At 43.9% G+C, this 23,934-nt stretch overlaps 1 protein-coding gene across 1 annotated transcript in view; it reads left to right on the top strand.

The window, feature by feature from the left end:
* Positions 1–23,934, top strand: part of LOC106571924 (cadherin-4) — a 397,705-nt gene that overhangs the window by 274,691 nt on the left and 99,080 nt on the right. The window contains exon 4 of the mRNA XM_014145495.2: positions 16,447–16,673. Within this exon, the coding sequence (XP_014000970.2) occupies positions 16,447–16,673 (227 nt within the window). The remainder of the gene's footprint in view (positions 1–16,446; positions 16,674–23,934) is intronic.

Below are 23,934 nucleotides of genomic sequence, written 5' to 3'. Positions count from 1 at the left end.
ACAGAGACACAGACAAGACACGCACACACACTGTCTATGGCCTTACCTGTGTCTGGTTTGACTGCAACGGTTACCATAATTACAGCTGTAGGCTATTACAGCTGTAGGCTACTTTCCATTGACACAGTACCACTTGTTGCTGTATTGAAGGTTTTATTTTGGGCAGTACATGGATGTAGTTAAGCTGGAGCGCTCTACCTCTAGCCATGGATTCTGGTTTGACCGTTTCCTGAACTTTTCCCTCGTGGTTCCTATCAAAGGGAAACTTTACAACCACTAATTGCACGGTTCACCCACCCAAGACTCTTACAGGAGTGCATCTTTCCAGGAAACCGAAATATCCACCATCTTATTGAAAAACCACTGCTTCATCCACTACGCTGTGTGTGTTTTTCTAGGGTTTGAGGGACTCAGAATTGATTTGTTTTTCTCTCAACACAAAGCCAGGAGGACGTCTTTTGTATATTGCCTGGCCCGTCAGAGAAACGGAACGTCTGAAACACTCGATGGACGATAGGTTGATTAGTTAAGCGAAACGAACCGTTTTCTCTGACAGTTTGAGGAAGTAAGTGCTTTTTTGGTATGTGTAGACATCGACAGTCTGAGAAACGAATAGCCGAGGCAGAGCAGTCTGCGTGAATGGTGTGTTTGCGTTGTCCCTTTTATGATACCGCGCCGTGCAAGGATGATGACAGGGGAGAGAGTAACCGCCTATCTGTGATAAGATTGAGGAAAGCTGGTGCTAGACTGAGATACAGTAGGTGGTGTGGTTAGGGAGAGTGGGGATGGGTTGGGAGTTGGTTTCCGGGGGTGATGGATGGAGTGACAGGGATGACGCATTGGCAGAGTGGGCAGATCGGCTGGGACTCTGGTCCCTCAACACACACACACACACTGACCTTGAGTACCCTGTCCCAGGCAAATGCCACCTGAGCCCTGGTGGGTAGTGATACTGAAGAGGACAGTGGGGATGCAGGAGAAAATGTTGAATGTGTGTAAACAAACCCAAATCCTGCAGGGTCAGACTGAGTGGAAAGTGCTGAGAGCAGCAGTCTTTGTCAAAGTCAACCCGGTGTTCTCTGAAAGACAAGATGCCCCCGTAGCCAGCCTCTCACCCCCTCCACATCTTTATACCCTGAGGACACAGGGCATAGGCATACAGGAGTCCTTCTCCCTCTCTATCTCTCTCTCTCCCCTTACGGAAAAAACACATGATTTCACATGTGGAAAATCACATGATTTCACATATGGCATTTCCACATATTTTGCATGAAATCAAGTGAAAACGTGTTTTTGGAAGACTTCACATGGAAATGTTCAAGTCACGTGTGTAGCTTCATGTTATCACATGTTGAAATGTTGCCTCCCCATGTTGTCACAATTATTTCACATTCATTTCGCATGAAATCATGTTTTCACATGTGCTCACGTGTTGATTTACACGTTATCACATTAACTTCACATTAAATCACTTGTGAAACAAGTGATCACGTGAAATGCATGTGTTTTTTTCTGTAATGGTCTATCTCACGCTCTCTGTCTCTCTCTCTCCCTCCCAATCGCTCTCTCTCTCCCTCGCTCTCTCTTTCTCAATCAAGCGCACACACACACACACACACACACACACACACACACACACACACACACACACACACACACACACACACACACACACACACACACACACACACCCTGTAAGTTGGTCATTGCTCTTGTGTATGGTAAGAACACACATATAAACACACTTTGGCCCTTGTCTTAGATCTCCTTTACCTCTTGATTGTTAATATCGTAAAAGTGCCTAGACTTCAGTAAATATCTATCTAATCATTGCTTTAGCATCACGGTAGTTGTAAGTGATACAGGATCAGGGCTGTGTGTCAAGGGAACGCCACACTAGGTATTAAATTCATCATTGAATTTGTAGGTTATCGATCCACAGAACACAATGAAGAGCAACCGCCAGAGTGCTTTACGGCTCTTCCCCCCATGACCACAGAAAGCCAGGGTAAAAGGCCAAATTGAATGAAGTGGAGACATGATTGCTGTGTGGAAATGAGAGACGCACATGGGGGATGTCGTCTTTGGTTAGCAGTGTACAGTGTCTGGGTGCGCGTGCGCATGTGTGTGCGTGTGTGAGCGCGTTTGAGGTGCAGCACTATGTCTGACAGTCCAGCCTCCAAAACTAAGAGTGATCATTGGGGAGGTTCACAGACATGCCGCCTAAAGCTTAGTGTGTTTTGACTGCGGCTTTGGCACAACATACTAGACGGCTGTGAAGAAAAGTTGGAAAAGTTGCTGCTTGCTTCTTTTCAATTTGTCTCTTCCTCTGCAGTGGAGGCTTGTCTATGCCTGAGAGAGGCTTTATTTAGTCTGATCCCCCTCTTTGCCTCTCTCTCTCCCTCTCCTTCCCTGCATTGTCTTCTAATCACCGCTAAAGTCTTCTCTAATTGCCAAACGAGTCTGCTTTCTCTCGCAGACCCTTCTCTCTTTCTCTTTCTCCTCCACCACAGCTCCCTCTCCTCTCCTCGGGTTCGTCGTCTCCTCTCTCTCTCTCTCTCCCTCCCTCTCTTTCTTCTGTCTGCATGTTGTTCTCTCGCTCTCTCTCTCCCCTTTGCCTCCTCAAACACCCAAGACAGAGGGAAAATATATGATTCATTTAAACAAAACGTAATGTATGACTCTTTGTTTTTGAATGATTTGAATGTGATTTACTAAGCAAGGAGAGTTACGAGAATTGGCCTCTTGAGAAGAAAACGATTGATTATTTGTGTGCGTGTATAGATGTGTGCAACTCTGGCTCACACACATGGTAGATAGTGTTGAGCGTGGATGTCTGCTGAGGTTCTTCTTCAGTCCCCTCTGTGGGAGTAGGGATGATGGGGGAGAGTTAATAAAGCCCAATCAAGCGTCCAGTAGCTTGTTCAGATGAATATTGATCCATATTAATATGGTAGATAGAATATTCAAGTAAATCAGGAAAGGAGGATTTGTTAGTTTTTTAATGTTTATTTTTTAACATTATACGGTAACAAATTGTTAACAAATAGGTTGATTGTCAACAAATAGGTTCTAAGTTGGACTTTGGGTCTGGGTCCATTGTTCAAATGGTGGGTTGGCAGACAGCTTGGTAGGTGCTTTGTCTGGAGACAATTCTAACTTAGGACCTGCCTGCACGATCCCTAGAGTACTACACATACACTGTACGTAGACGCACAATGGCAGAGAAAACCAACACACAGCATGCAGCCCACATGGAGGAGGGAGGTTGTCTCATAGCTGTCCGTCAGTGGTGTGGTAGTAGTTTGGCCATGCCCCGTCAGTGAGGCTGTCCTCAGTCAGCCTGTCCTCAGCCAGCCTGTTCTAATACTCTGCTTATACCTTATTCACTACATACTCCCCACAGTCAGTCTGATCACCAGCCATATCTCCCCCCCCCTCTCTCCATCCTCTGTCCCCTCACCTTCTATCTCTCACTCATTCCATCTCCCCCTCTCTCCATCTCTTTGGCCTGCCAACTCTCTCTCTCTCTCTCTCTCTCTCTCTCTCTCTCCCTAACTCTGTCCCTCCCTCCATCCATCTCCTCTCTCTGTCTATCTCTGGGGATGCCAGGCCAATTAACCTGTTTAAACAGCCATCTGAAGAACCATCAATTCCAGTAGGCTGTGTGTGAGAGAGAGCCAGTATGCTGTCTACACTGAGCCAGAGTCCCAGTGCCAGACACCATCAAATCCCCCTCCTCCTAAACGAGTGGGCAGGTCCACCGTATCCCACTGTCCACTAGAGCATTCATCTCTCTCTTCCTCCTTTCTGCCCCTTCTCTGACATTATCCCGGCTTCCATTTATTTCGGACTCATTTCGACTCACTCTCCTCTCATCCTTTCCTGATTGGGCCCACTAGAGCATCCATCTCGCTCTTCTTGCCTAATCTCTATCCCTCTATCCACACACTTCCACTATCCACTCCTTTCTTTCCTATTTTCTCACAGTATCGCTTTCTCCGCTACGGCTTCCATCTTTCTCGGCCTATCTCTAACTCGATCTCCTCTCTTCCTTCCCTGATTATGTTCCTTCCTCACATCACTTTCAACAGCTGTCAGACTGACTGGTCATAGAGGACATTGCAGCAGAAGGAGTCCTTACCAGACCTTTCCCTAATTAAGCCTGTCCTCAAACCCTGGGAAAACAAGAGGAAGAAAGAGTGTGTGTGAGGGAGAGAGAGAGAGAGAGAGAGAGCACGTGATTCCTTCACACATTGTCCTTACCTGCCCAGCATGTGTCAGCATGTCCTTCCCCAACCTTCCCCTTTTATTCTTTCCAAAGGAGTATTGACGGAGGGGAAATAAAAGAGATTCAACCCTGGGGATGGAACGTTTGTTGCGTAGCTGTAACCATAGCCGTAGCAGTTTATTGCCGTGACAGCTCTCCGGGTTAGCGGTGGTAGCAATTGAGCGCTTGCAGCTTTGGCACTGCTGGGGTTCGGTCCTATTTGTCAGATCAATTCAGAGCACCATCCTGGTATAGAGGGTTTTTTAATGTGCAGCAGTGAAGTGGATCGTTGTGCTTCAGTGTCGCTGTTGTGAGCGTCTTTTTCATAATCTATCTCATTCTGCTATCGAACCGCCCGAACCGTTAAGAAATGGCACTCTTTGGAGTTTTGTTTGTGTGCTTGTGTGTGTGGGAGGGGTGTGTGTGTGTGTTGTGTATCGGGGGCTGGGGGGGGGGGGGATGATGACAAAGAACTGCAACTGGCAGCGTCGTTGTGTTTCTGGTTGGTCCAACAATAGGAGTCTCTAGGTACCTCTGGGATATTCCAATTGGATACTTGGCCTGTCACTCATTTAGATTGTTTTATCGCAGAATCTGTTTGTTCCACTTTTGTCAACACCGGGACAGACAAATACACATACATACAGTTGAAGTCAGAAGTTTACATACACTTAGGTTGGAGTCATTAAAACTTGTTTTTCAACAACTCCACACATTTCTTGTTAACAAGCTATAGTTTTGGCAAGTCGGTTAGGACATCTACTTTGTGCATGACACAAGTCATTTTTCCAACAATTGTTTACAGACAGATCATTTTTGTATTTATTTTTATTTCACCTTTATTTAACCAGGTAGGCTAGTTGAGAACAAGTTCTCATTTACAACCGCGACCTGGCCAAGATAAAGCAAAGCAGTGCGACACAAACAACAACACAGAGTTACACATGGAATAAACAAACATACAGTCAATAATACAATAGAGAAAGTTTATATACAGTGTGTGCAAATGAGCTAGGATAAGGGGGGTGAGGCAATAAATAGGCCATAGTGGCAAAATTATTACAGTATGGCAAATTAAACACTGGGGTGATAGATGTGCAGAAGATGAGTGTGCAAGTAGTGGTACTGGGGTGCAAAGGAGCAAAATAAATAAAATAAATAACAATATGGTGATGAGGTAGTTGGATGGGCTATTTACAGGTTGGCTATGTACAGGTGCAGTGATCTGTGAGCTGCTCTGACAGCTTGTGCTTAAAGCTAGTGAGGGAGATATGAGTCTCCAGCTTCAGTGATTTTTGCAGTTCGTTCCAGTCATTGGCAGCAGAGAACTGGAAGGAAAGGTGGCCGATGGAGGAATTGGCTTTGGGGGTGACCAGTGAAATATACCTGCTGGAGCGCGTGCTGCGGGTGGGTGCTGGTATGGTGACCAGTGAGCTGAGATAAGGTGGGGCTTTACCTAGCAGAGACTTGTAGATGACCTGGAGCCAGTGGGTTTGGCGACGGAGATGAAGCGAGGGCCAGCCAACGAGAGCATACAGGTCGCAGTGGTGGGTAGTATATGGAGCTTTGGTGACAAAACAGATGGCACTGTGATAGACTGCATCCAATTTGCTGAGTGTTGGAGGCTATTTTGTAAATGACAGTTTTACTAGGGTATGTTTGGCAGCATTAGTGAAGGATGCTTTGTTGAGAAATAGGAAGCCGATTCTAGATTTTGTTTTGGATTGAAGATGCTTGATGTGAGTCTGGAAGGAGAGTTTACAGTCTAACCAGACACCTAGGCATTTGTAGTTGTCCACATATTCTAGTCAGAACCGTCCAGAGTATGATTCTGGACGGGTGGGTAGGTGTGGGCAGCGATCGGTTGAAGAGCATGCATTTAGTTTTGTTTGCATTTAAGAACAGTTGAAGACCACGGAAGGAGAGTTGTATGGCATTGAAGCTCGTCTGGAGGTTAGTTAACCTGTTGGGTCTAGGGGGCAGCATTTGCACGTCTGGATAAAAAAAATGTACCCGATTTAATCTGGTTACTAATCCTACCCAGTAACTAGAATATGCATATACTTATTATATATGGATAGAAAACACTCTAAAGTTTCCAAAACTGTTTGAATGGTGTCTGTGAGTATAACAGAAGTCATTTGGCAGGCAAAATCCTGAGACATTTTCTGACAGGAAGTGGATACCTGATGTGTTGTATTGACTTTAAACCTATCCCATTGAAAAACACAGGGGTTTAGGAATATTTTGGCACTTCCTATTGCTTCCACTAGATGTCACCGGCCTTTACAAAGTGTTTTGAGTCTTCTGGAGGGAGATCTGACCGAACAAGAGCCATGGAACGATGATGTCCCATTAGACACCTGGCGCGCGAGTTCATGTTGGGTACCCTCGTTCCAATACGTTATAAAAGAGTATGCATTCGTCCACCTTGAATATTATTCATGTTCTGGTTAAAAAAGGCCCTAATGATTTATGCTATACAACGTTTGACATGTTTGAACGAACGGAAATATATTTTTTCCCCTCGTTCATGACGAGAAGTCCGGCTGGCTTACATCATGTGCTAACGAGACGGAGATTTTTGGACATAAATGATGAGCTTTTTTGAACAAAACTACATTCGTTATGGACCTGTGATACCTGGAAGTGACATCTGATGAAGAGAATCAAAGGTAATGGATTATTTACATAGTATTTTCGATTTTAGATCTCCCCAACATGACGTCTAGTCTGTATCTCTGGGCGCAGTGCTCAGATTATTGCAAAGTGTGATTTCCCAGTAAGGTTATTTTTAAATCTGGCAAGTTGATTGCGTTCAAGAGATGTAAATCTATAATTCTTTAAATGACAATATAATATTTAACCAATGTTTTCTAATTTTAATTATTTAATTTGTTACGCTGACTTGACTGCCGGTTATTGGAGGGAAACGATTTCCTCAACATCAATGCCATAGTAAAACGCTGTTTTTGGATATAAATATGAACTTGATAGAACTAAAAATGCATGCATTGTCTAACATAATGTCCTAGGAGTGTCATCTGATGGAGATTGTAAAAGGTTAGTGCATCATTTTAGCTGGTTTTATGGTTTTGGTGACCCTGTCTTTGACTTGACAAAACATTACACACAACTCTTGTAAATGTACTGTCCTAACATACTCTAAATTTATGCTTTCGCCGTAAAACCTTTTTGAAATCGTAAAACGTGGTTAGATTAAGGAGATGTTTATCTTTCAAATGGTGTAACATAGTTGTATTTTTGAAAAATTTGAATTTTGACATTTATTTGGATTCAAATTTGCCGCTCTTGAAATGCACCTGCTGTTGATGGAGTGCACCACGGGTGGCACGCTAGCGTCCCACCTAGCCCCAAGAGGTTAACACAGTGTCCAAAGAAGGGCCAGAAGTATACAGAATGGTGTCGTCTGCGTAGAGGTGGATCAGAGAAACACCAGCAGCAAGTGCGACATCATTGATGTATATAGAGAAAAAAGTTGGCCCAAGGATTGAACCCTGTGGCACTCCCATAGAGACTGCCAGAGGTCCGGACAACAGGCCCTCCGATTTGATACACTGAACTCTGTCTGAGAAGTAGTTGGTGAACCAGGCTAGCCAGTCATTTGAGAAACCAAGGCTGTTGAGTCTGCCGATAAGAATATGGTGATTGACAGAGTCGAAAGCCTTGGCCAGGTCGATGAATACAGCTGCACAGTATTGTCTCTTATCGATGGCAGTTATGGACCTTGAGCGTGGCTGAGGTGCACCCGTGACCAGCTCGGAAACCAGATTGCATAGCGGAGAAGGTACGGTGGGATTCGAAATGGTCGGTGATCTGTTTGTTAACTTGGCTTTCAAAGACCTTAGAAAGGCGGGTAGGATAGATATAGGTCTGTAGCAGTTTGGGTCTAGAGTGTCTCCCCCTTTGAAGAGGGGGATGACCGCGGCAGCTTTCCAATCTTTGGGGATCTCAGACGCTTCGAAAAAGAGGTTGAACAAGCTAGTAATAGGGGTTGCAACAATTTCGGCTGATAATTTTAGGAAGAGAGGGTCCAGATTGTCTAGCCCGGCTGATTTGTAGGGGTCCAGATTTTGCAGCTCTTTCAGAACATCAGTTATCTGGTTTGGGGTGAAGGAGAAATGGGGGAGGCTTGGGCAAGTTGCAGTGAGTGGTGCAGGGCTATTGACCAGGTTCGGGGTAGCCAGGTGGAAAGCATGGTCAGCTGTAGAAAAATGCTTATTGAAATTCTCAATTATAGTGGATTTATCGGTGGTGACAGTGTTTCCTAGCCTCAGTGCAGTGGGCAGCTGGGAGGAGGTGCTCTTATTCTACATGGACTTTACAGTGTCCCAGAGCTTTTTGGAGTTAGTGTTACAGGATGCACATTTCTGTTTGAAAAAGCTAGCCTTTGCTTTCCTAACTGCCTGTATATTGGTTCCTAACTTCCCTGAAAAGTTGCATATCGCGGGGGCTATTCGATGCTAATGCAGTAAGCCACAGGATGTTTTTGTGCTGGTCAAGGGCAGTTAGGTTTGGAGTGAACCAAAGGCTATATCTGTTCCTGGTTCTGCATTTTTTTTGAATGGGGCCTGCTTATTTAACCTCTTGGGGCTAGGTGGGACGCTAGCGTGCCACCCGTGGTGCACTCCATCAACAGCAGGTGCATTTCAAGAGCGGCAAATTTGAATCCAAATAAATGTCAAAATTCAAATTTTTCAAAAATACAACTATTTTACACCATTTGAAAGATAAACATCTCCTTAATCTAACCACGTTTTACGATTTCAAAAAGGTTTTACGGCGAAAGCATAAATTTAGAGTATGTTAGGACAGTACATTTACAAGAGTTGTGTGTAATGTTTTGTCAAGTCAAAGACAGGGTCACCAAAACCATAAAACCAGCTAAAATGATGCACTAACCTTTTACAATCTCCATCAGATGACACTCCTAGGACATTATGTTAGACAATGCATGCATTTTTAGTTCTATCAAGTTCATATTTATATCCAAAAACAGCGTTTTACTATGGCATTGATGTTGAGGAAATCGTTTCCCTCCAATAACCGGCAGTCAAGTCAGCGTCACAAATTAAATAATTAAAATTAGAAAACATTGGTAAAATATTATATTGTCATTTAAAGAATTATAGATTTACATCTCTTGAACTCAATCAACTTGCCAGATTTAAAAATAACCTTACTGGGAAATCACACTTTGCAATAATCTGAGCACTGCGCCCAGAAAAATACGCGTTGCGATACAGACTAGACGTCATGTTGGGGAGATCTAAAATCGAAAATACTATGTAAATAATCCATTACCTTTGATTCTCTTCATCAAATGTCACTTCCAGGTATCACAGGTCCATAACGAATGTAGTTTTGTTCAAAAAAGCTCATCATTTATGTCCAAAAATCTCCGTCTCGTTAGCACATGATGTAAGCCAGCCGGACTTCTCGTCATGAACGAGGGGAAAAAATATATTTCCGTTCGTTCAAACATGTCAAACGTTGTATAGCATAAATCATTAGGGCCTTTTTAACCAGAACATGAATAATATTCAAGGTGGACGAATGCATACTCTTTTATAACGTATTGGAACGAGGGTACCCAACATGAACTCGCGCGCCAGGTGTCTAATGGGACATCATCGTTCCATGGCTCTTGTTCGGTCAGATCTCCCTCCAGAAGACTCAAAACACTTTGTAAAGGCTGGTGACATCTAGTGAAAGCAATAGGAAGTGCCAAAATATTCCTAAGCCCCTGTGTTTTTCAATGGGATAGGTTTAAAGTCAATACAACACATCAGGTATCCACTTCCTGTCAGAAAATGTCTCAGGGTTTTGCCTGCCAAATGAGTTCTGTTATACTCACAGACACCATTCAAACAGTTTTAGAAACTTTAGAGTGTTTTCTATCCATATATAATAAGTATATGCATATTCTAGTTACTGGGTAGGATTAGTAACCAGATTAAATCGGGTACATTTTTTTTATCCAGACGTGCAAATGCTGCCCCCTAGACCCAACAGGTTAAGAAGGTGAGGAAAGCACTTTTAAAGAACAACCAAGCGTCCTCAACTGACGGAATGAGGTCAATATCCTTTCTGGACACCCGGGCCAGGTCGATTAGAAAGGCCTGCTCGCTGAAGTGTTTTAGGGAGCGTTTGACAATGATGAGGGGTGGTCGCTTGATCGCAGACCCATTACGGACGAAGGCAATGAGGCAGTGATCGCTGAGATCCTGGTTGAAGACAGCAGAGTTGTATTTGCAGAGCAGGTTGGTTAGGATGATATCTTTGAGGGTGCCTGTGTTTACGGATTTGGGGTTGTACCTGGTAGGTTCATTGATAATTTGTGTGAGATTGAGGGCATCAAGCTTAGATTGTAGGATGGCCGGTGTGTTAAGCATGTCTCAGTTTAGGTCACCTAGCAGCATGAGCTCTAAAGATAGATGGGGGGCAATCAATTCGCATATGGTGTCCATAGCACAGCTGGGGGCAGAAGGTGGTCTATAGCAAGCGGCATTTTCACTTATAATTCACTGTATCACAATTCCAGTGGGTCAGAAGTTTACATACACTAAGTTGACTGTGCCTTTAAACAGCTTGGAAAATGTCATAAAATGATGTCATGGCTTTAGAAGCTTCTGATAGGCTAATTGACATAATTTGAGTCTTTTGGAGGTCTACCTGTGGATGTATTTCAAGGCCTATCTTCAAACTCAGTGCCTCTTTGCTTGACATCATGGGAAAATCAAAAGATATCAGCCAAGACCTCAGAAAAAAATTGTAGACCTCCATGAGTCTGGTTCATCCTTGGGAGCAATTTCCAAACGCCTGAAGGTACCACGTTCATCTGTACAAACAATAGTACGCAAGTATAAACACCATGGGACCATGCAGCCATCATACCGCTCAGGAAGGAGACGCGTTCTGTCTCCTAGAGATGAACGAACTTTGGTGCGAGAAGTGCAAATCAATCCCAGAACAACAGCAAAGGACCTTGTGAAGATGCTCGAGGAAACAGGTACAAAGTATCTATATCCACAGTAAAACGAGTCATATATATCGACATAACCTGAAAGGCCGCTCAGCAAGGAAGAAGCCACTGCTCTAAATCCGGTTTGCAACTGCACATGGGGACAAATATCGTACTTTTTGGAGAATTGTCCTCTGGTCTGATGAAACAAAAATAAAACTTGATGCTGCCACCCCCGTGCTTCACGGTTGGGATGGTGTTCTTTGGCATGTAAGGCTCCCCCTTTTTCCTCCAAACATAACATTGGTCATCATGACCAATGTTATGTGGCCGGTGTGTTACGTGCGTCACGCGCGTCACCCTTCGGATAGTGTCTTGAACGCACGAACAAAACAGAGGATATTTGAACATAACTATGGATTATTTTGAACCAAACCAACATTTGTTATTGAAGTAGAAGTCCTGGGAGTGCATTCTGACGAAGAACAGCAAAGGTAATCAAATTTTTCTAATAGTAAATCGGAGTTTGGTGAGGGCCAAACTTGGTGGGTGTCAAATTAGCTAGCCCGTGATGGCTGGGCTATCTACTCAGAATATTACAAAATGTGCTTTTGCCGAAAAGCTATTTTAAAATCGGACATAGCGATTGCATAAAGGAGTTCTGTATCTATAATTCTTAAAATAATTGTTATGTTTTTTGTGAACGTTTATCGTGAGTAATTTAGTAAATTCACCGGAAGTTTGCGGTGGGTATGCTAGTTCTGAACGTCACATGCTAATGTAAAAAGCTGGTTTTTGATATAAATATGAACTTGATTGACCAAAACATGCATGTATTGTATAACATAATGTCCTAGAAGTGTCATCTGATGAATATCATCAAAGGTTAGTGCTGCATTTAGCTGTGGTTTGGGTTTATGTGACATTATATGCTAGCTTGAAAAATGGATGTCTGATTATTTCTGGCTGGGTACTCTGCTGACATAATCTAATGTTTTGCTTTCGTTGTAAAGCCTTTTTTAAATCAGACAGTGTGGTTAGATTAACGAGAGTCTTGTCTTTAAAATGGTGTAAAATAGTCATATGTTTGAGAAATTGAAGTAATAGCATTTCTAAGGTATTTGAATAATGCGCCACGGGATTCCACTGGCTGTTGAGTAGGTGGGACGATTTCGTCCCACATACCCTAGAGAGGTTAATTCTAGTAAAAATTCCCTGTTTTAGGTGAGTTAGGATCACCACTTCATTTTACGAATGTGAAATGTCAGAATAATAGTAGAGAGAATTATTTATTTCAGCATTTATTTCTTTCATCATATTCCCAGTGGGTCAGAAGTTTACATACACTCAATTAGTATTTTGTAGCGTTGCCTTTAAATTGTATAACTTGGGTCAAACATTTCGGGTAGCCTTCCACAAGATTCCCACAGTAAGTTGGGTGAATTTTGGCCCATTCCTCCTGACAGAACTGGTGTAACTGAGTCAGGTTTGTAGGTCTCCTTGCTCGCACACACTTTTTCAGTTCTGCCCTCACATTTTCTATGGGATTGAGGTCAGAGCTTTGTGATGGCCACTCCAATACCTTGGCTTTGTTGTCCTTAAGCCATTTTGCCACAACTTTGGAAGTATGCTTGGGGTCATTGTCCATTTGGAAGACACATTTGCAACCAAGCTTAAATGTCAGGAATTGTGAAAAACTGAGTTTAAATGTATTTAGCTAAGGTGTATGTAAACTTCTGACTTCAACTGTATGCGCACACACACACACACACACACACACACACACACACACACACACACACACACACACACACACACACACACACACACACACACACACACACACAATACGTCTGTAATACATAGAGAGACAACTGAAGAGAGAGAAACAGAGGAACAAATGAGGTTGCCTCCATTTGTGATGGAGATAGAGAAAGGTGAAAGGCTCCACACAGAGACAAAGAGAGGGAGATATTGGCAAGCAATAGTGGTGCTTGTTTAGCTCGTTTTGACACATCCAGCACACAGTTCCTTATGCAGCTCTCCGTTGGCCCTGTTGTGTCTGTATGAACACACAGAGATGTACTATGAATAATCTCATGGAAAAACAACTCTCAACTCAAGCAAAGCCCATGACAGAGGTACAACCAAAGTATAACCCTACCCATCAGCCAGTACAGAGGTGGTCCTCCACATGCCTGTCCAGAATACCAGAAGGGAGTGTGGGGGGGAAGAGAGCTTTGTCTTTCCTTTGTTATTCAGGCATCTGGCGTTGAAAGACAGGGAATGTATCAAATGTGGGGATATAAGGATCTTAATGGGCTGTGAAGGTGAGCTACGGGGTGTTTATGAGTAGTGTGTGTGGGGGGGGGGGGTGTACATCAGGCAAATGCTTTATACACACCTGCCTATTAGCACGTCTCAGTTAGTTCCCCATGCACTCCACTCCCCCCCCCACACGCACACATGCAAGGCTATCAGTTTGAGAAGCTTGAAGATATCCTTTCCTCTCCCGCCCTTTCTCTGAACTTCTTCTGTCGGGGACTACTGCACCACTGGCTCTGTGCCCAGAGAGGGAGAGAGAGAGAGAGAGAGGGAGGGGGATTTGGAGAGCGAGAAAGACCACCTGCTGCTCATTATATGCACATATTTGACTGCTGCAGCGATACATGAGCACTTGTCATTACAATAAAGCATTTTGGAATTTGAATGTGACTTCCTCTTTGCTAATATAATCAGGCTGCCTTCCAAAACTGTTTCAGCGCTTGTTTGCCAACTGTAGCGTTTGTTTGTCCTGCAGAGAGAACAGAGAGATAGAGAGGCGAAAGATAGAGCGAGAGGACAGGGAGAGAAAGGGGAAAAGAGAGGGCAGGGAGAGAGGTAGGAGGGAGAGGACGGCGCAGAGCGAGAGCCAAAGAGAGAAAAAGAAAAAGACAGAGAAAGAGAGTGTTGATAAATGTGTCGCGATACTGTACATTGATGTTTGTGGTGGACGGTGACCGGGGGACTCTTCTGTTGTATCACAAAACACAAAACTCAGTTCCCTTAATACCACAGGCTAGACTGGGACGCCTGTCCTTAGACAACACCTGTTACCAGGAAACGACTGAGTGGTGTTGGTTCATTCTGTCCGGGTTTTAGTTTCAGAGAGAACGTTTTTAATGATGTTTTACCAGATACATCACCACCACCGGGCCCAGACGGAGAAGGAATTTAGTTACAGACAGACATAGATAGTTTAGATACTGTACGTGGTTCAGCTGTTGTAGTGGTGGCTAGTGGAAACGTTGAGAGCGAATGGGAACAGACTCTGGTGAGTTCCGTCCTTCAACCCCAAGGTTCCTCTCACTCGAGATGCTGTCTAGACAAGGTAATCCCTGGGAAGGAGAAAAAGACAGAGTGAGACAGAGAGAGAAATAAGTTAATTGCCCTAGCCACTGAGCCTGGAGATTGGTGGGGTGGCGTGGGTCTGTTTGTGGTGGGCTGAAGACAGGAAACAATAGTCTGGCTCTTCCAGTGGTCTGTAGCTGGTTTGGAATGTGTTTGGACACAGAATAATGAACCCATAATAGGAGATAATAACACGTAGTAATAAAATATTGTCTCAGTAGGGCCTGAGTACAAGGACCACACAACTTAGGAACATAAATACAGCATTGTACACACATACATGTTTCCTTTATGACCTTTGTTTGATTTGATGTCTACATCGTGTTTGTGGAGTAACTGAATCTCGCCGCCTCCCTTCCATCCGTTGTTTAGTTTTTCAGGGATGTGAAGGATAAGGACATTTTCTCAATTTCATGCTGATTTGCTGCATATTAGCCTGTGGTTGAAGTCAATAGTGTGTTCAGTCAGCCATGGAGACGGGAGGTTCAGACTCAGGGTTGGGTTTCGAGTTTCATTCAATCTCTGCTTCTTTCTAATAGGCTGTTCCACTGCCTCTGTTTAATGATTGTGTGTAATTAGTGAAACTGGATATAGACACCTCTCTCTCTCTCTCTCTTTCTCTCTTTGACAACCAACTTTAAATTAAACATATTCATTTTGTTTGGCATAATTTATCATCAACCAATGCCAATTAGTAAAATGATCATGTGGTTTTCATTATCGGACTCACATCTTTGTTTAAACAACCATTCAAAGATGGTTGAAAACCAGGAAGTGAATGTGAGCAAAACCAAACCTAATTTATCACACATATTTGGTGCTAATTGTGTATACAATTTTCAATTAGAAGGTTGTAAAATTGTGTTGACCTCTAAAACATCACTGGTATGGCCTATATTGATGCTAAATATACATTTAGCTGGTGATTTTTTTTATTGGTGTGCCACTTAAAGGGTTAACATGAATCTGAACAGGACTTGGTGATACGGGTCATTCCATATCACATACTCTGACTACTGTATTGTATTGGTAATGAATAGAATGGGTGCGTGAGAGTGCTTATTTGCCTTGTATACGTGGCTTTGCCCAAGACCTTATAGGCCTGTCCATTAAATTGTCATTTTTAGTATCTTGGTCTTTATATGTACAGTATGTCCGTGTTCTGATTCTTTAAGTCTCTGCTGTATAGTATGCTATAATTGCCTATTCTCCTTTCTCAGATTTGAGTGTTTATTTGTATCTGTGGCCAAGAGTCCAAAGTCTTATACTCTGAATGTACTTATATGTTTGTATTAGAGCTTTTGGGTTTTGACCAAATGCTATATATATTCTATAAGTGTGAATGCGCTTTACAGTATACTAGCTTATTCTCCTCTCTCCGACAGAGACGTTGAGACGGCAACACAAAGCCCGTCTCATTCTCTCCTTTATTTCCACCGTGTTCCTTTGGAAAGGTTGTGACATTATCAGGGATATTTCTCCAAACATCATTTCTGGGTAAAAGTCCACAGAGAGTCCTGCAGGCAGATGATGTATGCAGGCGTGAAGAGACAACATCAAACAGCTCAAGTGCAAAATACCACACTGCTGTATTCATAACCTTTCAATGGAATAAGAACGGTATCCACCACCATGCATGAATGGTCATTCACGTATGATAATGTGAACTATGTATTGGTAGTATTAACATGTATTGGTGGTATTACCCAGTCATAACTATGCATGAATTACATCTCTCTCTCTCGCTCTCTCTCTCTCTCTCTCTCTCTCTCTCTCTCTCTCTCTCTCTCTCTCTCTCTAGTGAGGTTTGATGACTGTATGGAGAACGAGGGGGTGGTCTTTCAGAGCGGTGACGCCAGGTTCAGCGTTGGGACCGATGGGTCAATCTACACCCAGAGAGAGGTGGCAGGCCTGAGCGGACCGGTCCAGTTCACGGTCACTGCCAGCGGTCCACACACACACGTGTGGGAGACAACGGTCAAACTGGCCCTGATGGGGCAACCCACACCCTCACCGCCAGGCGATCAGGTAAGAATATCATTCTGTTCATACAGTAGATGTGCGCACACACACACACATGCACGTAAGTGCATACTCACGTCACACGTACACACCCACTCTCACACACCTTTGAAATGCATCTCCCAAAAGTACTCGAGAACCCTACCTAGAAAACCACCCACTCCCATCCTCTTGTTTCAGTCAGCGATCAGCTCAGTGTGATCTCCCTTACTCTCTTATCTTCTGCTGGGGTCTGGATAGCAACTAACAACTGAGTGGTACGATCATCACACTCTCAAAGGGGAGGAGTACTGTATTCACCCGTAAGCTGTTATTGGAAAACATCCGTCCGTCCGTCCGCCCGTCTGTCTGTCCCTCCCTGTCCCCGGTTGCCCCCTGGCTGGCTTTCCCTGACAGTGTTAAAGACCAGGTAGACTACAGAGCTCTGACTACAGAGCTCTGACTACAGCGCGTCGCCTCATCTCATGTGAGCGTCAGTGCCAGCCTAGAGGAGAGCAGCAGCGTTGCTAATGTTAACCACATTCAGTAACGACAACGCACAATACTTTTATGGGGACTGTGCCTGTAGAAGGCATCCAGCCACCCAGATCAATTCCAGCAGAGACGGAGTGACCGCTTACAGCCTTAATGTCGGACAGCACTCACACTTGGTCTCAATTAGTCTGTAAAAGAGGTCGGGGGACACAGGTAGGAGTGGTGCAGTGCATTGTGGGATTGAATCTCTTCTGGAAAGAATATCTTGGGTGTCAGAGATGACTGTGTTCCTGGGTCAAGGGACTTGTGTGATACATTGTTAAGACTTCTACCCCCTAGTTTTATACTCAGCTGGCCCCTCCCGGAATTTTGTGTTAAACGCACTACGACAAAGTTTCTTAGTGTACTTGGGAGTATGGATAGACAGTACACTGTCCTTCTCTCAGCACATATCCAAGCTGCAGGCTTACGTTAAATCTAGACTTGGTTTCCTCTATCGTAATCTCTCCTCTTTCACCCCAGCTGCCAAACTAACCCTGATTCAGATGACCATCCTACCCATGCTAGATTACGGAGATGTAACTTATAGATCAGCAGGTAAGGGTGCTCTCCAGCGGCTAGATGTTCTTTACCATTGTGCCATCAGATTTGCCCCCAATGCTGCTTATAGGACATATTACTGCAATCTATACTCCTATGTAAACTGGCCATCTCCGTATACCCGACACAAGACCCATGGGTTGATGCTTATTTATAAAACGCTCTTAGGCCTCACTCCCTCCTAACTGCAACCCTCTTTCCTACACATACAGCACCCATTCTGTCATTCGCATTCTGTTAAAGGTCCCCAAAGCGCACACATCCCTGGGTCGCTCCTCTTTTCAGTTCGCTGCAGCTAGCGACTGGAAGGAGCTACAAACAAAACACTCAGACTGGACAATCATGGACACTCTTCCTGACACTTTGCGTGATTTATTGTTGTCTCTACCTTTTTGCCCTTCGTGCTGTTTTCTGTGCCTGACGATGTTTGTACCATGTTCGTGCTGCTACCATGTTGTATTGCTGCCATGTTGTGTTGTTGTCTTAGGTCTCTCTTCATGTAGTGTTGTGGTGTCTCTCTTGTCGTGATGTGTGTTTTGTCCAGTTAAAAAAAAATCTAAATCCCAGCCCTGTCCCCACAGGAGGCTCTTTGCCTCTTGGTAGGCTGTCATTGTAAATAAAACATATTGAAAGAATATGTGTTCTGTGTCAGTGTATCTGTGTGTGTTTGTTTGCTGTCTGTCCAGTGTCTGTCCAGTGTGTGAAAGCATGTTTCATTGTCTCTGAGGCTGTTTCTTAATGTGTGCTATGTATTGGTATGTGCATGCCCGTGCCCAATGTATATGTTTCTCTGTGTTAGCCTCACTTGCACAAACATGGCAACCCAGGAAGACACTGACTAGTCCTATAATAGTAGCTCAAACCTGGCAACCCAGGAATGAACTGAGTTGTCCTAATAATCATCAAATCATAGTTTATTTGTCACGTGCGCCGAATACAACAGGTGTAGACCTTACAGTGAAATGCTTACTTACAGGCTCTAACCAATAGTGCAAAAAAGGTATTAGGTGAACAATAGGTAAGTAAAGAAATAAAACAACAGTAAAAAGACAGGCTTTATAAGTAGCGAGGCTACATACAGACACCGGTTAGTCAGGCTTATTGAGGTAGTATGTACATGTAGATATGGTTAAAGTGACTATGCATATATGATGAACAGAGAGTAGCAGTAGCGTAAAAGAGGGGTTGACGGGTGGTGGGTGGCGGGACACAATCCCGATAGCCCGGTTAGCCAATGTGCGGGAGCACTGGTTGGTCGGCCCAATTGAGGTAGTATGTACATATGTACATGAATGTATAGTTAAAGTGACTATGCATTTATGATAAACAGAGAGTAGCAGCAGCGTAAAAGAGGGGTGGGGGGGTGCACACAATGCAGATAGTCTGGGTAGCCATTTGATTACCTGTTCAGGAGTCTTATGGCTTGGGGGTCAAATCTGTTGAGAAGCCTTTTTGTCCTAGACTTGGCACTCTGGTACCACTTGCCATGCGGTAGTAGAGAGAACAGTCTATGACTGGCGTGGCTGGGGTCTTTAACAATGTTTAGGGCCTTCCTCTGACACCTCCTGGTATAAAGGTCCTGGATGGCAGGAAGCTTGACCCCAGTGATGTATTGGGCTGTACGCACTACCCTCTGTAGTGCCTTGCGGTCGGAGGCCGAGCAATTGCCGTACCAGGCAGTGATACAACCAGTCAGGATGCTCTCGATGTTGCAGCTGTAGAACCTTTTGAGGATATCAGGACCCATTCCAAATCTTTTTAGTTTCCTGAGGGGGAATAGGGGTTGTTGTGCCCTCTTCACGACTGTCTTGGTGTGTTTGGACTATTCTAGTTTGTTGGTGCTGTGGACACCAAGGAACTTGAAGCTCTCAACCTGCTCCACTACAGCCCCGTCGATGAGAATGGAGGCGTACTCCGTCCTCCTTTTCCTGTAGTCCACAATCATCTCCTTAGTCTTAATAGCACATAATCGCACAATTGGTTGGGCGCCGTAAAACTGCTGCCATTTCTTCCGCTGCCATTTTATCAAATAGTATCTGAATCCAGGAATACACTGAGGAGTCCGATAATGGTGTCTCAAACCTGGCAACCCGGGCGGGAGACTGAGTTGTCCTATATTAGTAGTCCTATGATTTATTTACTGAAGGTGTCCTACAGCCCAGGAAGGGGGATAAAAATACCCACAACTGATTTCACTCTGCTGCCTATACAGAGACTGTCACATATAGTCAGCCTGGACTGGCACCAAGGCACTGGGTTCATCAGGACTTGGCATGGCCTTTATCTCAACCCTTTAGGTTAGAAGTGAAGGCTATTCGAGGAGTGGAAGGTTAGGAAGGTAGGAAACAGCATATATTAACAAAGTTAGAGTGACTCTACTGTAGCTTTGAGCTAAGACTTTGAGTCTAAGACTCATCATTGGCCCGTTCCATATCTCTCCCTGAACCCCAATGGTCCATTCCAACATCTAATCAGCATTTAATCAGTGCAGTGATTCTCATGTCTCCCTGCCACCTGGTACTAAATGTCCTACTGGAGCAGAGAGTGGTAGGGGCGGCCAGGGCACTCTGACATTGCTTAGATAGGGATCACAGGATCAGCCAAAATTCTCCCTGTCCAGAACAGACCATGTGCCACTCAGTTCTCTGCCATCAAACTGATCCACCAAGAGAACCTCTTACTGTGGGCAGCCAAGATGGGGTCACACCATGGCTGCTGTACTATGTGAGGAGAGTGTGTTGGGTCCAAGGGAGTGTGTGTGAAGCCAAGTGTGTGTGCGAGTGCTCATGGAACTCAGGCAGCTTCACACCCAAATCCCACTGGGTTCACGGACTTTGCGGCAGAGATAGCCAGTCGAACTAAAGAGCAGGTCTTAGACCCTAAGCGACTACTCCATTGTTTGTCTATTACACATTCATACTAATGAAGTCCGATACGGAAGGGGGGAGGAGAATAGAGTTGGGTCAGACCATTCTACTACAGCTGTAGTAATACAAATTGATATACAGACATAGAAAACAACAAGGACGCTGAACACAATGTGAAATGTCTTTTTTGTGGCGCCCTGCTCTGTGGAGTAATACCTTCCAGATGTGTGTTTTGCCAGGGGCTGACTGATATCAAAGCGTACGGGCCGGGGTGCGAGGGGAGGGGAGGGAGGGTAGGGGAAGGCCGGGATAGGAGCCAGCTGGCTGGGTTCTGGTGGCACCGGAGCTGGGCACCGCTTCCATTTCACACTCACTGACTCCTGTTCACACAGTGTGTGTGTGTGTGTGTGTGTGTGTGTGTGTGTGTGTATGTGTGTGTGAATGTGTGGGAGAGAATGTGTGTTTGTTTTTGTGTTAAAGGGATTATGTAGGATCATGTGAATATTAAGTGTGTGTTTCAGTGTACACCTCTGGTTGTGGATAGAGTGTGTGGGTATGTGGGCGCATGCGTCAATTCCCGCATGTGTGTATGTGTGTGCGCGCATGCATGCGTGTGTGTCTGTGCGTCTCGTCTCTGTGTGTGTCTGTGTGTCTTGCCTCTGTGTGCGTGTGGGCTAGAGAAAGGAAGAACGTATGTTGAAAGTCTGTTGACTCTATTAAGCTGCTGTTCTAGAACTCTGAGTCTACGTCTGGCTCGGGTCTCTTCCTCTCCTCCTCTGCCATTCTTCTGTTCCAACAGTGGATGGAGGGAGTGTGTTTCCTTTGCTGCAGAGGAGAGCTGGCATTTCTGTGTTAACACTTAATCAACAGTGAGTTGAACATTGTGGTCTCTGTGGTCTTGTTGTCTGGGATGGTAGTGGTACACTGTTAATTTAACATTCTAAGTGTTGTTGTCCATTAGTTTACTCCAATTACGGAAAGGGTGGTAAGGTTAGGGGAAAATAATACAAATATATGCAGTTGAAGTGGGAAGTTTACATACACCTTAGCCAAATACATTTAAACTCAGTTTTTCACAATTCCTGACAATTAATCCTAGTAAAAATTCCCTGTCAGTTAGGATCACCACTTCAAATCAAATCAAATCACATTTTATTGGTCACATACACATGGTTAGCAGATGTTAATGCGAGTGTAGCGAAATGCTTGTGCTTCTAGTTCCGACCATGCAGTAATATCTAACAAGTAATCTAACAATTTCACAACAACTACCTTATACACACAAGTGTAAAGGAATGAATAAGAATATGTACATAAAAATATATATGGATGAGCGATGGCCGAACGGCATAGGCAAGATGCAGTAGATGGTATAGAGTACAGTATATACATATGAGATGAGTTGTGTAGGTTATGTAAACATCAGGTATCCACTTCCTGTCAGAAAATGTCTCAGGGTTTTGCCTGCCAAATGAGTTCTGTTATACTCACAGACACCATTCAAACAGTTTTAGAAACTTTAGGGTGTTTTCTATCCATATATAATAAGTATATGCATATTCTAGTTACAGGGTAGGATTAGTAACCAGATTAAATCGGGTACATTTTTTTATCCAGCCGTGAAAATACTGCCCCCTAGCCACAACAGGTTAAATGCTTTACTCACGTTGGCTGCGGTGCACTTTATTTTAAGAATGTGAAATGTCAGAATAATAGTAGAGAGAATGATTTATTTCATATTTTATTTATCACATTCCCAGTGGGTCAGAAGTTTACATACACTCAATTAGTATTTGGTAACATTGCCTTTAAATTGTTTAACTTGGGTCAAACGTTTTGGGTAGCCTTCCACAAGCTTCCCACAATAAGTTGGGTGCATTTTGGCCCATTCCTCCTGACAGAGCTGGTGTAACTGAGTCAGGATTGTAGGCCTCCTTGCTCGCACACGCTTTTTCAATTCTGCCCACAAATTTTCTATAGGATTGAGGTCAAGGCTTTGTGATGGCCACTCCAATACCTTGACTTTGTTGTCCTTAAGCCATTTTGCCACAACTTTGGAAGTATGCTTGGGGTCATTGTCCATTTGGAAGACACATTTGCGACCAAGCTTTAACTTCCTGACTGATGACTTGAGATGTTGCTTCAATATATCCACATAATTTTCCTACCTCATGATGCCATCTATTTTGTGAAGTGCACCAGTCCCTCCTGCAGCAAAGCACTCCCATAACATGACGCTGCCACCCCCGTGCTTCACGGTTGGGATGGTGTTCTTCGGCTTGCAACCCTCCCCCTTTTTCCTCCAAACATAATGATGGTCATTATGGCCAAACAGTTCTATAGTTCTAGAGGACATTTCTCCAAAAAGTACGATATTTGTCCCCATGTGCAGTTGCAAACCGTAGTCTGTTTTTTTATGGCGGTTCTGGAGCAGTGGCTTCTTCCTTGCTGAGCGGCCTTTCAGCTTATGTCGATATAGGACTCGTTTTACTGTGGATATAGATACTTTGTACCCGTTTCCTCCAACATCTTCACAAGGTCCTTTGCTGTTGTTCTGGGATTGATTCGCACTTTTCGCACCAAAGTACATTCATCTCTAGGAGACAGAGTGTCTCCTTCCTGAGCAGTATGACGGCTGCGTGGTCCCATGGTGTTTATACTTGCATACTATTGTTTGTACAGATGAACGTGGTACCTTCAGGCATTTGGAAATTGCTCCCAAGGATGAACCAGACTTGTGGAGGTCTACAGTTTTTGGCTGATTTCTTTTGATTTCCCCATGATGTCAAGCAAAGAGGCACTGAGTTTGAAGGTTGGCCTTGAAATACATCCACAGGTACACCTCCAATTAGACTCAAATGATGTAAATTAGCCTATCAGAAGCTTCTAAAGCAATGACATCATTTTCTGGAATTTTCCAAGCCATTTAAAGGCACAGTTAACTTAGTGTATGTAAACTTCTGACCCACTGGAATTGTGATGCAGTGAATTATAAGTGAAATAATCTGTCTGTAAACAATTTTTGGAAAAATTACTTGTGTCATGCACAAAGTAGATGTCCTAACCCACTTGCCAAAACTATAGTTTGTTAACAAGAAATTTGTGGAGTGGTTGAAAAACGAGTTTTAATGACTCCAACCTAAGTGTATGTAAACTTCCGACTTCAACTGTACATTTACCACCCAAATATGGGGGATTGGAAATCATGCAGGCAATTACATTGATGGATGCTACAGTCTATCTGCCATATTAAAGCTGATCAACCCCCTAAAATATATATATAATTCTACATTCAGTTATTTAATGCTTAGACCGGTGCAACCAGA

This window comes from Salmo salar, chromosome ssa15, assembly GCF_905237065.1.
Source record: "Salmo salar chromosome ssa15, Ssal_v3.1, whole genome shotgun sequence".
NCBI lineage: Eukaryota > Metazoa > Chordata > Actinopteri > Salmoniformes > Salmonidae > Salmo > Salmo salar.
Note: the sequence above shows the minus strand (reverse complement) of the source record. Positions and strands in the feature narration are given on the sequence as shown.